At 43.9% G+C, this 15993-nt stretch overlaps 1 protein-coding gene across 2 annotated transcripts in view; it reads right to left on the reverse strand.

The window, feature by feature from the left end:
• Wwox (WW domain containing oxidoreductase) overlaps positions 1–15993 on the reverse strand; it is a 907540-nt gene that overhangs the window by 651007 nt on the left and 240540 nt on the right. For both annotated transcript variants that reach the window (XM_005073062.4, XM_040736459.1), the window contains exon 6: positions 3744–3832. In XM_005073062.4, coding sequence (XP_005073119.1) covers positions 3744–3832 — 89 coding nt within the window. The remainder of the gene's footprint in view (positions 1–3743; positions 3833–15993) is intronic.

Raw genomic sequence — 15993 nt, forward strand, 5'->3', positions numbered from 1 at the left:
AGCTGGTGATAATGTGTAAGAAGCCAACAGAGAATATGTGTATAAGACCTTTGCACAGGAGCTAAGGAGACGGCTGTCAGTGAGGTACTTGCTACACAAGCACAAGAACCTGAGTTTGATCACCCAGAATCCATATTGCCTTAGTTACTTTTCTATTATTATGCCAAGACACCACAGCCAAGGCAACTTATAGAACAAATTTATTTGGGGCTTACAGTTTCAGAGGGTTAGAATCCACGACCATCATGGTGGGGAACATGGAAGCAAGTAGGCAGGCATGGCGCGGGAGCAAAAACTCAGCACTTATAGCTTGATCCACAAGCAAAGGACAGAGAAAGCACACTGGGACTGGTGAGAGTCTTGTGAAATCTCAAAGCCTGACCCTAGTAACACACCTTCTCCAAGGCCACACCTCCCGATCCTTCCCAAAGAGTTCTACCAACTGAGAACCAAGAATTCAAACATAAGCCTATGGAGGACCATTCTCATTCAAACCACCGCACACTAGACAGCCAGACAGAGGGAGACTCACTTGTAATCCCAGTGCTGGGCAAGCAGAGATAGGAGGAACCCTGGAGCTTGCTAGCAGGCTAGTCTAGCCAAGAAACCATCTCCAGGTTCAGTGAAGGGACCCTGCCTGAAAAATATTAAGTGGAGAGTAGCTGAGGAAGACATTCAATGTCAACCTCCAGCCTCCACGTGCACACATGAACATACACACCTATATATGTACACACAAAACAGGAAAAGAGTTTAACGTGTTGGCATGCATAGAGTTGACAAAAAAGGGGGGAGGTGGCTAGTCCCTACAGCTTCCATAACAGTCATCAGGCACACTCACTCTGTAACAGTCTTCTTCTCCCCCACCCGATCCTCCAAAGAGAAGTCATCTACAGATGCTGATTGCAAGTCTCCGCAAGGCAGGGAGAGGCCAGCTCTGCAGCATATGTGACAGGCTGCGCTTTCCACCGCTGCTTTGCCTTCAGCTTTTATTTTTGCCATCTCCAAAATAAATGCACTTCCCATCCCAAGGTGAGAGGTCACACTTGTACTGAAGATGGCGCGGAGCCTGATGGCATTCCAAGGTGCTCATGTGCAAGCTGTGAAAAGATCTATTAAATGGAGCATAATGGAGCGTCCACGTGGAATTTACGTTGAAGGGCTTTTCCTTTCTTTGGTCCAAGTGCATGAAAAAGGGAACTGGTTCTGAGCTGGCAGGCTTTCTTTCATTTGTCATTATGTTTTACACACAAGGAAATTTTAATGTCTAAAGATGGGAGGTGATGATAAGACTAGAGTTACACATGTTTTTCTGGCAGCCTGGTCACCAGCACTTAAATTCACTTGTGACAGCTCTCTGAATCTGAAGACCGTTAGCACTGAGCTGTCATTTGCCTTTCCAGGGGAGATTTCGGAACTGGCAGTATGTCAAAAGGGAAAAATCACTCACTTCTTTATACGTATTTTTCTGTACGGCAGTATTTCTCCACACTGTGCGCAATTCTATACTCCTAAGGCACAGAAAGAATAGTTCCTAAGCCTTAGTCTAATGGAAGCCTTGCCCTTGGGCCTGAACATACAAGTGTTGAAAACCAAAGATTAGTTCAAAATGGGCAATCTTTGCCTCCAAGAGTTTGGGTCTGTGATTATAAAAGGCCCTTATGTGTGAAGCTTTCTGATCTATTTACTGGATAAAATCTAATGACTGCTTTGAGCTATGGAGAAGGGGGCTATGATCAAACAGTCAGCTCTCTTCAGCAAAGCCACTCACTTCAAGACCTAATCAGAGCAGTGGGTACCGGGGAGGAAGGGAAAGTTAGAATGGGCAGAACTCTATCTGCAATCAACTGCCAGGTGTCCCTAAGAAATTCACTAGTTTTCTGAGTACAAGTTTCTATTGTCTTTACAATAAAGGACAACAGCACAGAGTAGCTAAGAAGGAATCCTGGTATGATAGATCACATAGGGCCCTGGCCCCATTATTTACCAAATGCTGTCTATGTGTTTCTTACCCTATCTTTCTAGCCTCATTTTCCTCATATTTGTAATGAATACAGTCACTCCCACCATGAAAGTGCTTTCAGAACTGAACCAGAAGGTGCAGGCAAGGAATTCTAAATATGTGTGCCCCTACTGGAACCCTGAAATGAGCTGCTACTTCTGTTGCTAGTAATGTTGTCCCTCTACAACTATAGGAGTCAGTATCAGTAATAAAACAAGGCATGCTGACACCTAAGACTATGCTTATCTGATGTCACCTTGGTTTCCAGTGGCCAGCAATGTCCTCCCAGAAGAATGTGCTCAGCAAATGCCCATTAGGTGAGTGGATAAGTAGACAAACAAATGACGAGGGTGATGAAGAATTGTGGGAGTCGGCGCTGTCCTGGTCTCCAGCCCCTTTCATAGCTCTGGCCAGGGGTGGCAGCTAGTGAGGACACAGCACCTGGAGGAGCTCATGATGGGGCTCACATTTCTGACTGACAGGGCCGGGGCAGGGTGGAGCTAGCTCTGCCTATGAGTCGGTGAAGGGTCTTCACTTGGGAGTGATATAAATCTATATTACTATGAATAGGATGTAGTTCACTTGCTTACTCTGCAAAGATCAAATACTGTGATGGTCTAAAAGACCAGAGTGGCCCAGGATGAGTAACCAGGCAACACAGTAGCATTTGAATACCTGGTTGAAGATCCCTTCCCCAGCCTCTCTTCTGCTCAGGGAACTTCAGCATGGCCTAGTCTGAGCCCTAACAGTCCAGTCATGCTGGAATCACTCACACCATTATTTCCCCCTTGGCACCACCGGGGCTATGATTAACTTAATCCTCATGCTTCAGTCACCTCACTGGAAAATAAAATTAAGTGAAGTTATTTATTAATGAAACCAAAACCACTATGGTAAATGAGAAACCAGTACTGCCTGCCCTATGGAGGCAACCATAAAAATAAACCTTGGAAACAAAATACTATAATTACAACATAGCTAGCCACCATTGCTTTCATTAGCATGGAGCCCAAGTCTCTGCTTCACGCCCTCCCTCTCCCTTCCTTCTTTCTTTCTTGTCTTCATTTCTCTTCTCTGATTTCTTTCTCTATAGGGAACGGAGTTTGCTGGAGGGTAGTAGAGTAGACAGCCCTCTCCCCATACTATGGCATTTTGAAGAGTTGATGAAGAATGCTCACTTCCAAAGTCAGCAGATGCAGTGACTGTAAGACTCCAACCAGGATTGTGGTATGAGGACGCACTAGGGGCTGGAAAGGCCCCAGAGTCTTACAGCCTGCATCTGTGTCCAGAGCTACATCCACGCCCCGTGTCGAAGCATCAGAGGCTTGCATAGCACTAGAGAGTATGCTCAGGGGTTAAGCCCTGTCCATGCAGAATCAGTGAGGTTCCTGAATGCCCTTGAGGTACACTTTTTCTCTGGTCTGAGAGATGCACAGCAACATGTTTTTAACAGGGCACATCTTAAAACTGTCCTAGTGTGTGCCAGCCTTATGTGTGTTAACAATGTCTTGTCTTCTCCTTTTGGTCTGTGAAGCTGTTATTAGATTGATGACATATCTCATAATGAGGGTGACTCAGAGTCAAACAAATACAGTCCACCTTAACAGTGCCAATATAAATGAGCCTCCGGTTTGGATGCCAAGACAGCACTGCAGCCTTGCGTTCTCCTGATAGTGTTCATCTGATAAAGACATTACAATAGCAAGGAATTATGATGTATAACCCACACTGAAGCACTCACATATTCTTGGCCTTGAACGCTTCAGCAAAATGTTGCACGCTACGGAGCACGGCCAGGTCCAGGGTCATTGCTTCTACCTTGGCTTTGTGCTGGAATGAGAGAAAATAAAAAAGAAATGATAAATAACAGCAAGTATAGTTCGTGGTATCAAGTTACAGTAAATGCGTTATGGAACATGTCGGAATTCCCCCGTTTCATATTAGACGCCCAGAGAGACGATACATCATCAGAATGAATGGAAGAACACAGCTTTTACTGCCAAGTCCGGGGAGCCCGTGAGGCTGGGGCTCGGCTGAAGCTCCAGGCTGGGGGTTGTGCATGGCTTCACTCAGTACATGGAAGGGGCTCCAAGGAGTCTTCTAGCTCATGTTATCTTTAAATATGTGCTCCAAAGAGCTGCATCTATGGGGGTGGGCGCCAAGAGCAAGCCTGGTCACAAGGAATGAACAACACTGTAATCTCTGCAACACTTCCACTAAGCCTACATCACCCTTAAAGACAATCCAGCCAGGGGTAGTGGTATATGATTGTAATCCGGACACCTGAGCAGGTCATGAGCTTCAGGTCAGCCTGGGTGAGTTTAAGGCCAAAGGAGGTGATATGGTGAGAAGTTTTTGTAACTAAATAAATTCAAGGTGGGGCTGGAGAGATGACCAGTTAGGAAGTTTCTTGCCATATAATCAAGAGAATGTGATTTGATTCCTAGAACTTATGTGTGACTACAAGCCAGCTGTGATGACACATGCTTGCAATCCAAGCACTGGGAAGGTGGAGACAGGAGAATCCCCAGGGCTTGCTAATCAGCCAGTGTAGTCTACTTAGAAATTCCAAGCAAGAGAAAGACTCTACACTAAAAACAACAGCAGTAGCAAGGTGCTGGAGAGAAGGCTCAGCAGTTAAGAGCACTTGTTGCTCTTCCAGAAGACCAGAGTTTGGTTCTTAACATATTCATCAGCTCACAAATGCCTGTAACTCCAGCTGCAGGGGATCTGATGCTCTTTTGGCCTCCAAAGATATCCACCTGCATTTGTGCAAGAGCATGTATGCACACACACACATACTCATATTTAAAATGGATCCTTAAAAATACTGAACAGCAGGGAATACTATGCCCAACTCTTCAAGGAGATACAGAGCAATGAATGGGAAAGGGCTGACTCCAAATCAGTCTTACTAGAGGGATCAGGATCGGGCACAGTCTAGTGGATACTGTCATCCTGGCAGGATTCTGCATAGATAGACCTCAGGGTTATTCTTACAAGACCTCATGTTTACAGAGTACTTTAAACTTTTAAGTCTGAGTGGACTGTGGGGAACAAGGTTAGATACTACCTCTTTCTGAGACCTACCTAATTCTTCTAAGAATGTCCAGCACTACCTATTTGCTCAGGTACAGAAACCTCATGAAACAAATGGTAAATTTGGGAATTCTAGTCTAGACTGTGATGTGTAAGTCAGACTAAGGAGAATAGCAGGACCCCTCCAATGCCGTGAAGCAGATGCAGGCTGTCTTACTCGGAATGGATTTGGGCTGGGCTGAGCAGTAGCCAGCTTAGCTTGGCTGCCTCTGTGCTGGGCTTTAACCCAACTCATAAGCTTTGAGCAAAGATCATAAACCAGTGACTGCAGAAATCATACTTACTTTGGACCATTTAACATTTCTGAGCCTCAGTTTCCTCGATTGCAAAAGATGAATTAACTACCAATAAGTCCTAATGAAGATATTCAGTAAAGTTAACTAGGAGGAGGTATCTCCTGTGTCAAGTTCTTACTCTAATGCAACGTTGCAATAAGAGTGGTGATACATGATGAGAATGACTTCCAAAGACCCTCTTCGAAGACCGCATCAGACCAGATCACTGACACTAGAATCTATATAACAGAGTCCAAAGTTTAGGAAGAAGTAGAACAGAGAGATTAAGTGGTTTCCCCAGATACAACAACACGCCAGTGGCTGTGACAAGATTTGTCTGTTGTAAGTAGAAAGTCCTAATTTGGGGTGACAATGGCAGATACTGAAATGTTGTTGTCTTGGAAGGAAAGCATCAACAGGATCTAGGAAAGCAAGGATGTCAGCAGAGGGTGCTCTTAGTTCTCCTAGTTAGGGAGTCATAGAGTTGGATGGGTCACACAAGGCGCAGCTATAACCCTCACTGTATAAAGAAAAATGTAGAGGCACTGGAGCTGGCTCAGCACACTGCTCTTACAAAGGACCTGACCTCACGTCAGGTGACTCACAACCACCTGCAACTCCAACCAGGGGATCCAATGACTCTGGTCTCAGTGGGGTACCTACCCTCATGTGTACATTACCTACACACAATTAAAACCAAAATAAATCTTTTTTAAAAAACAAGTAGAATGGAGGGATGCTCTCTCAGCCTGGACACATGGGGGAGGGCCTAGGCCCTACCCAGGATGATATGACAGACTTTGAAGATGCCCCATGGAAGGCCTCACCCTCCCTGGGGATCAGAGGGGGGATGGGGCTGAGGGGTTAGGGGGCAGGAGGGAGTAGGGGAGGGAGAGGGAGTTGGGATTGACATGTGAAGCAAGCTTGTTTTTAATTTAAATTTAAAAAATGAAAGGAAAACAACAATAATAAAATAAAAACAAGTAGAAAGAGGTATGGTGGTGTGGGAAAGGAAGGAAGATCAGGAGTTCAAAGTAGCCAAGGCTGCACAAGCAGATGGAAGCCACAAAGAGACACCTGAGCTGCTACCATGGCACCTGAAAGAAGCAGAGTAAGGTCACATCTGTGTAAAGCCATGGGGTCTCAAAATGATAAGCAAATCCCACAGTTTTCTTGCTTGTTCGTTTGCTCATTTTTCTGTCCAGTAAGCAGTACTTATCCAATAGGTTGAAATTCTACTAAGCATATAAAATTTGTTGATAGTTGACTTGTATTCCCTACATTCTTGTGCATGATAACACTCAAGCACTTGATTAGACCTTTAAAACAACCAGATGAACTGTCAGCCCCCATCACCAGCCCCTAACTCCCATGCTTCCCATCCCCCTTTACCCAGGGCAAAACAATCATTGCAATATACAGAATCCTACAGAAATGCAACTACATCACAAAGAAAAGTCAGGCATTTGTTAAAGACAGCATTCCTTCCTGGAAACCCCAAAGGATATGCATGCTACACATTATGAAAATACATGTACATATTTCCCTCATAAAACAGGGAGAACATTCCCAGATGGTGACCCCAAAGCAATCCAAGAAAAATGATGGTGGAGCCAAGTGACCCACACATTCCTCTCTACATGTAACTTAAAATTGGTAGGTTATCTTTTGGTCCCCTTCCACTTTTTTTTCTTCAAAATATAGCACTTAGCTGCCATTGCTAATAAGAACAAAACCAAGACATATATATCCAGGGGGAGCAAGGGGTCACCCAACTAATCCATGAGATGCTGGTTACTAGGCTCCTGGGGATAGAGACTCCAGTCCACACACTATTATTCAAAGAGTTCTCCTGCCCTGGATATCAGGTTTCTTGCTTCTGAAAAACTGTATGCAACTCAGTGAATTTCAGTGGGGACAAGAATGTGACTTTGGGAATTAACATAGGGGTTTGTGTTTACTCCTGTGCTGGAAAGGGGGCTTACTCTCCTGATTGCCTAGCAAACTTAGAAGAAAGGTGTAGCCTGGTGGATAGGCAATGGACAGAACTCATTCTGAAGTGCAAAATTGTAGATTATCGGGGAGGGAAGGCAAGAGGTTCAACCTGCCAGTGACTGATCTAGAGCAGGTCACAAATCACTGTACTGGTTTAATGCATGTGTTTTTATTTGGAAGTAGTGCGAGACTTGCAAGAAGTCAAAACTGGTTTAGAGGGTCTCATGTGCCCATCATCCAGCTCCCCAAAGTGGAGATATCCTAGCTATGCATAGTACATTATCAAAGCCTGAAAATCTCAACACTGACAACACTAAATATGTTAGATCAGAGTCAGTAGGAAGGTTTTTACCAATTTGGAAATGTGTTCATTTTCTTTCCTCTGCTTGGTCTATCTTCATGTCAAATTATGTGACATTTTGTTATGTGTGCTATTTAGTTTTTTGCCAACTTGTGCTGAGCAATATAGCAAACATTCTTCTGTGTTTTTTGCTTCAGTTCCTGCCTCTAGATTACTGCCCTGCTTCAGTTCCTGCATTGACTACTCTCAGGACAGTGATCAGGACATGTATACCAGGTTGTTTTTGCTCACCACATCTTTATCACAGCAATAGCAAACCAAAAAGGACAGTCTACCATTTAATATAATAATCCCCATAGTCAAGATTTAGAAATGACCCATCACTATAAAAAATTACTTTTATTAACAAGTGACTTAATTAACGTGTGTCATCCAAAACAGGGAGAGTTTTGTTTGGCCAAAGCCTGTTATCTACTTAGGCAAAACATACTAGCAAAAATCCCTTTTGCAATTCAGACTGATCAGCAAAAACTCTGAATTCCTTAGCATATCCAGCAAGGTCTGTATCAGTCAGCAAGTACTGTAAGGAACAGGCCCTGAATCAAAACATAAAACAGCAAAGACCAGCCACGGCTCACATTTAACAACCAGGTGTATGGACCCAGGTTTGTCTTGGTCATGGAGCCTCCACCTTCTGTAATGCTGCTCCACAGCGGGCAATGCAATAAGTCGTATGCAGGATATCAAGAGGGTTTCATTGGGTAGTGGAGGATGTTGCTTGCAATCAAGTTTCATTGGCAGGGAGTTGTGTAGCTGTGACTAGACGTAATACAGTGTAAACCTCATGCGCCCAGTAGAAGAATGGAGATCCAGAATGAGGACGTTGAGGACTGACACAAAACCATGTCTAGTTCCCCAGCCTTCCTTCCGTGACATCTTGCTTCAAACTCACATCAATTCCAGAAAAAAATTAAAAAGCGGGATGAATGTAAGCATGTAATGCACTGCATGCTGCAATCCCAGTACTCAGAAGTCTGAGGCTGAGGCAGGAGAATTGTGAGTAAAAGGTCAGCCCTGACTACACAGCAGTAAGCAGCATGCTAGCTGGAAGGGAGGGAGGGAAGAAGGAAGGAGAGGGGGTGAAAGGAAGAGGAAAGAAGAAGAGAGGAGAGAAAGAAGGGGGAGGAGAGAGGAGGGCAAAGGAAGGGAGGGCAGGAGAGGGAAAGGGAAAAGTCTCCCATAAGTTTTCTATTTATTTATAATGTGATCTTTTTGCCTACTTATCTGTCTTTGGTTAGCAGAAAGAACTCCATGCTGAGACTATTCAATCTTGAAATGCTGTAAAATACCTATCTTTCCCCAATCCTCACTATATCCTGTAATCGGACCACTATGCAAGTTTACTATCTGAGGCCACTAGAGATGTTAATTTGTTGTAAATTATGTATACAGGTGCTCCTACCTAACATGTTAAAACTGAACCCCCAGGTGGCAGCTAATACATGACTGGAGCTTCTAGGGAGCTAAGAAGCCTACTTGACCCCCAACGTGTGGGGTTCAACTAGGGAGATCACTGTCTTCCTCTAATGTTTCTCTAGGATTAAGGCACTTGCTGTTGTCAAAGTGGACAGATGCACTTTCAGGATACAGGCCTTCTTGCCTGTGCATTATGAAGTTCTAGAACCTGCCCCTGTGATTCATGAAGTGTATCCAAGCAGAAACAACTGGGTTGCTGTTGGCTGTTACACTACACTGATCTCTGGTATTTCATGAGTATAAATCGGCCAAGTGTGACTCAGATGTGATACTGCCTAAAACCAGAGGGACCAGATGGGGAACAGCATGAGGTATTTAGATAGCAAAGTGGAGAGATGATGTCATTTTCAACAGAGAAGCCAGAGCCAGGCTGACCTGGATTCACAGCTCAGTGGGACCCACAGCACTGACGACATGACTCAGAGGAGCACTGGGCCTCAGCTGACTTTATTGATGTGCAAACAGCACTTGCCTTTGGGGTGTAGAAAAACGTCTATTACATGTATACGCTACGAGGCCATCAGAAAATGTTACTGTCATTGTGAATATGAAGGCAACTGCTCAAGCACAATGCCCACTGTTTTTCAATAACAATCCATAGCATTATGGTAATTGCAGTTCCCTCCTGCTAATCTTAACTCCCATAACTATGCTACAGAAGGCTTCAGCAGCACCTCTGTGAAGGGTGATACATGATCTCAGGACAGTGGGGGAAGCCCAAAGAACCCTCCTGAGGCATGCCATTATGCCTTTCCAAGCTCAGTGTATGTACTCAACAGGAGGAGTGATGAGCAAAGGGGTCAAGACCAGGCTAGGGAAACCCACAGAAACAGATGATCTGATCAAGTGGGAGCCCATGACCCCAGTCTGACAGCTGGGGAACCAGCATAAGACTGACCCAGACCCCCTGAACGTGGGTGTCAGTTAGCAGATCAGGGCAGTCTATGGGGCCTCTGGCAATGGAAGCAGTATTTATCCCTGGTGCACAAATGGACTTTGGGAGCCCATTCTTCATGGAGGGATACTCTCTCATCCTAGACACATGGGGGAGGGCCTAAGCCCTGCCCCAAATGGCACGACAGACTTTGATGATCCCCCATGGAAGGCCTCACTCTCCCTGGGGAGTGGATAGGGGATGGGATGGGGGGACGGTTGGGCATGGGAGGATGGGAGGAAGAGGGAAGTGGGTTTTATATGTAAAATAAAATTGTTTATACTTTAAATAAAAATGTATAAAAAAAAAGATTTCAATAACATCACGGATCAAGCCAGAATGCCTTGTCATAGTGGGTCCCAGCACTGAGTGGCTGGGAAAATAAATTCTCTGGAGGCACTCAGTGTTCCCCTCTGTAAAACAGGAATAACAGTAGCTATTGGGAATAACAGTAGTTATTGGGAACTGAGTTTGTAAAGCAGACCCAAGCACTGGAAAACAGCCCACGAACATGGTCACCACTATAGCTGAGCACTGCTCTCTCATCACGGGCACTGAGTGGCTTCACTCTCCACTGACAAGGATGTGTCTCACTGGCCAATGACAGCAGTCTCAGAATATTCCCTGTGAGCTCAGGCCCTTGTGTACCCGAGTATCCCTACAACCATCTACTCATGCTCATAGCAAAGCTGAAATCCACAATTCACCCGTATAGTAACCGGAAGGGTCACAGTCCACCTTACTGATGGTTTTCCTCCCCTTCACTTCCGCAGTCCACAATGTCCATAAGCCCACCCCTCTCCTCTGGTCCACTACCATTCCTGACCTCTCCTGAAAACAGCCCCCATAGACTGATAGGGAGTGGCACTGTCGGAGGTGTGGCTTTGTTGGAGTAGGTGTCACCTTGTTGGAGAAGTATGTCACTGAGGGTGGGCTTTGAGGTTTCAAACCTTCAAGTCAGGTTTAGTGGGTTTTTCTCTTCCTGTTGCCTTTGGATCCAGATGTAGAACTCTCAGGTACCACTGTCTACCTGTGTGCTGCCATGCCCACCCATGACAATAATGAACTAAGCCTGTGAAACTGTAAGCCAGCCCCAAATAAATGCTTTCTTTTGTAAGAGTTGCCATGGTCTTGGTGTCCCTTCACAGCAATAGAATCCCTACCTGAGACAAACAGGAATCAGCAACTTTGTAATCTTTCTTTAAGGTGGAGCAGAGTTAGTGGTTCTGCCCACACCTCTCCTGTACACACATTAAGAGTTTGTTTCTGGATTCTTGTAAAAGAATCACTTGTGCAAAGAAACACTCATGCAAAGAAGCACTCGTGTAAAGAAACGAGTGTAAAATACCACTCGTGTAAAGAAGCACTTATGCAGATAAACCAATTTGAGGACAAAAGCAGCAAAAGTAAGTAACAAGCAGTTCGAACATGTTCAGTGTTGTTTTTACATTCAACAGTGATATGAAAATCCCTGCGAAGTACATATTAATTTGCACCATTTATGCAGATGAGAAAACAAAGGCTGGTGAACTTAAAAGAGGCACTGCAGGAAAGGGCAGGTGACAACTAAGATATGGGGATGCCACAGACCACACTGTGATCTGGCCCTGCTTCCTATGCTCCGACACACAGCTTGAAGAAGCTACCAAGAAATTAACAATATCCATATATTCTCATTTAAGTCTACTTTATATCGTATTTATTTTACACACTTAGAATTTACAAGAGAAGCGTTATTGCTGGAAGAAAAAAAAAACCCTATAAGCAAAGCTATAATCTACATTCAGAGCTTATTGCTAATGGCATCTTGCAAATTCTAATCCAATGGGCCTTAATTGCATTATGCTGATGGCTCGCATCCTTCTTTACAGACTCTCAGTCCTGGTTTTATGTTCTGCAACCTTAAATAGGACTTGTCACTTTTACAATGGCAAGGGACACTGGTGCTGAGCATATTATTGACATGACATTATTCACAGAACTACAATAGGCATCTAACCAAACCAGTTTAATAATTCATCGGTATCCTATGTGGGACTTCAGAACACTAATTTTTCCAGTATCATTTAAGGGATGTTCATGGTGACTAAGAATGGCAGTATCTTCACTGGGAAATGCGGGAGGAAAAAGAAGCTAGAATTGGTTTGTGATATTTGCGGCTCTCAGGTGGGTGGGCCCAGGCCTGAATCAGAGCAGTCTTGGTGGGGAGTCAGCCTAATCTAAGACAGGTTTAAAAGTACAAAACAGACACCAATAAATGTACTATCTAATATAACAATCAGGCAAGGAAGCATGTAAGATCTCCTTCCTGCCCCTATGCATTTTTGTCTATACACCATGTGGCTTCCCAAGGGTCCTGGTTATTTGAGACAGGATCTTGCTATATAGGCCCATACTTGCCTTACAAATGTGATCCCCCCAAAAGCCAGAAAAAGACTCACAGACAGCCCCTGATCCTGCTAGGAGTCCCACAAGAAGACCAAACGACACACTGTCACATATATGCAGAGAGCCTAGGTTAGTCCCATGCAGGCTCCCTGGTTGTTGGTTCAATCTCTGTGAACTCCTACGAGCCCAGGTTAGTTAATTCTGTGAGTTTTCTTGTTGTGTTTGACTCCTCTGGCTCCTACAATCCTTTCTTCACTTCTTCCATACATGGGGAGAAGCTTAGTCTTACTTCAACTTGATATGCCATGTTTTGTTGATATTCATGTGAACAAAAATGAAGGACTTGGAGGACTGGGTTGGGGGTTGGGGACAGAAGGAGGTGGGGGGGGGAGATGACTGAGAGGAATGAGAAACTGTGGTTGGGATGTAAAATAAAAAAGCATGACCCCCTACGTCAGCCTCCCCGTTCAGGATTGCCGGCAAGTATTGCCGTATCCAGATGTCTGTTTTGCTTCTAATAGGAAAGTGCTCTTGAGGGGGATAACGCTCTCATGATGATCGTACACTTTGAATCTGGGAAGTAAACCAAAATGATCCTTGGCAGAAACACGGATTTTTTCTAACCCTTGAAGGATAGGGGCTGAATGTGTCATTTCTAACCTTGAAGTCAACCATCACAGTAAACCCTCATGTCCAGCCTCCCCATAAACACCCACACATCCCCCTGCCAAAATACACAAACATTCTTAATGAGAAAATCATGACAGCTCTTTCTTCATTGTGTACAGGCCAAAACATTTTACTTTGTTTTTACTAGAACTCAACTTATAAAATAACTATATCGGTACCTATAGATAACTGTGAGGCTATTGAAGGAGAAATCACACAGAAGATCGCTGTATTTAATTTGGTATATGAATTATGAATTATATAAAAGCAAAACTATTAAAAATGCTTAGCCAGTAATTGGCAATAGTTTAAACTCTGGATTTAAAAAAATGCTTATCTTGCCAGAAACTAACAAGAAAATATTCCAAAACCTTCCAATTTCTCTCTCTTAGATGTATTCACTTTGTAGCTTGGGAACAGGTTAAGGCAGGGCAGTGAGGAGTTTGGCAGGCAACATGAGGGTGCATTTACCCTTCACTATTGAAGAAAGAGCCTTGTTTTTCCCCCCACAGTGAATTTTTCATTCTAATGTGAGTGATGATTTACGTTAACTATAGGTAAAACATGGTTACATTCCTGAAGGATTGCAGGCAAGCACAGAGTCGTACAATAAGTTGAAGCGTAAAAGCTTTCTCTGTCATAATATTTATTATAATGGCATATAAAATAGCTGAAATAAATAATGGATGACTGAAGGTAAATTCATATGATAAAGACTCCTTCAGCAGACACCATTACTTTGGACTGCTCTAGTTTTATACACAGTTGAAGAGTCTTAATAAACATGCCCTATATCCTCTGAAACATCAAAGACCTGCTTAAAAGGCAGCACACTGGACAGTCGGCTAATTTACTGTATAATTACTTTCTCAACAGGAATGGTCTATATATTTTGCATACTTAATAGCTGAGTTCTTAATGAAAGTTGTTTAGCATCTGAGCCTCCTACCTTGAGAAAACTGCTGATAAAAGGGCTAAAGATCACTGCCCTCACCCCAGTCTAAATTCAGAAAGAGGTGCACAGCTCCAAACAGAGTTCTGGGCCCATCAGTTATCCAATGGCAAGCCAACTGTGAGGAAGCTGAACAGATAGAGACAAACAAGACTCGTCTGCTCTGGTTTAGACAATTTTCTAAAGTTTCCTGAAGAACTTTCAAGACTGAAAGACCCTGAAATGGAGGAGCAATCTTCTTTGAGCCACTGGAGTGAAAAGATCTAGATACCTACAGCTCTCAATCAGGGATTTATCTATGCCCTGTGATCATCCAAAATGTCCATGGGCATTTCTGGATGTCATAATTTGTTAGAGAGGTGTACTGGCCCCTAGGGATAGAAGCTGGGATACTGTGAGCATCCCAAAATGCACAAGCCAACCTCTCACAGCAAAGAAGAATCTGGTTCCAAGGGTCAGCAACATCAAGGTTCAGTGAAGATTTGGTGAGAGGACTCTGTATTTACCTCAAGTCTTCAACTGCTTACCTGTGCCTTTAGTGGTTAAAAAAAGTACATGTAATCTAGAAGTGACTGACAAAAACTGAAAATGACCCAAGTCCCACTGCTCTAAAAGAGTGTAGTAGCTGCCTGTCTCAGACTCTGCCAGAATATAGTTTTCTATACATATAAAAGTATCATGTGACTTTCCTAGCCAATGAAGGGTCGCGGCTTTTCTCAATTAACACATAATTGAACATGTCTGACTGCAACTCCACTCTCCTTGTTTTCAACCTGCACTAAGAATGTTGAATCCGTACTTATTTACTTTAAGAAACCTATAGGTGTACCCCCCATGCGTGTGAATATATGTGTGTGTGTTTGTGTGTGTGTGTGTGTGTGTGTGAGAGAGAGAGAGAGAGAGAGAGAGAGAGAGAGAGAGAGAGAGAGAGAGAGAGAGAGAGAGAGAGAGAAGGGGGTCTATGCCAGATTTCCTGCAAGCTCCAGGGACCCACATGTCTTAACTTCTTCCTTGCCAACCCTGGGCTCAACTTCCTTCTTCCTTCTTCCTTCCTTCTTTCTTTCCTTTGTTCTTCCTTCTCTCTCTCTGTTTCTCTCTCTCTTTCTTTCTTAGGGTGCTAGAGATCTGAAATCAGGCCAGTTCAATGCCTTGAGCAATCTCCTTGGCCCCTGAATTTCTAAATTAAATTCTCCACACCTTACCTTACATCTCTGTAAAAAACACAAAATTCAGAACTTCCCTGGGGAGTTACTGTGAGGATTTAATTGTGTGGCCTGTATGGAAAATACCTTAGCAATCACAAGTGTAAAACAGTTGGTGAGTACCTTCTTATAAGTGCTAGCTATTGTATGTGTTGTGAAAGCAATGCTACACTAGAGACACTTTGCAATATGTAACCCCACCCCACCCCAGCAAATCTCTTGAGTAGAAGCAGTAAGTCAAAGGGTATCCACATTTTCAATTTTGATAGGTTTTTGTTGGGTGTCCTCCAAAGAGGTAATAGCAATCTCCATCCCTATAAACACCACAGGAGGGGGGCTGGGAGAGAAACCCAAACAGCCAATGGCTCATGCTGACACTAATAGTAAATTAAAAGGTAGGTGCAGTTTTATATCTCTACCTGGAAGGTTTTCAAGACAGACTTTACTTTAGAGAATGAGTGAATGAATGAGTGAATGAATGAGTGAATGAATGAATATATAACATGGCAGCAGGGATGGAATGGTAGTGGGTAATACTGGCTGTAGCCATTTTCCACAGCCATTTGATAAGCCAGCCTCTCCTCTGAGTGCTTTAGGCTGGCTGGCAGAGTGCCGGCTTCTCAGAAGCTGGCCACCCTGC

The sequence above is a fragment of the Mesocricetus auratus genome, unplaced genomic scaffold (assembly GCF_017639785.1).
Source record: "Mesocricetus auratus isolate SY011 unplaced genomic scaffold, BCM_Maur_2.0 Super-Scaffold_6723, whole genome shotgun sequence".
Classification (NCBI taxonomy): Eukaryota; Metazoa; Chordata; class Mammalia; order Rodentia; family Cricetidae; genus Mesocricetus; species Mesocricetus auratus.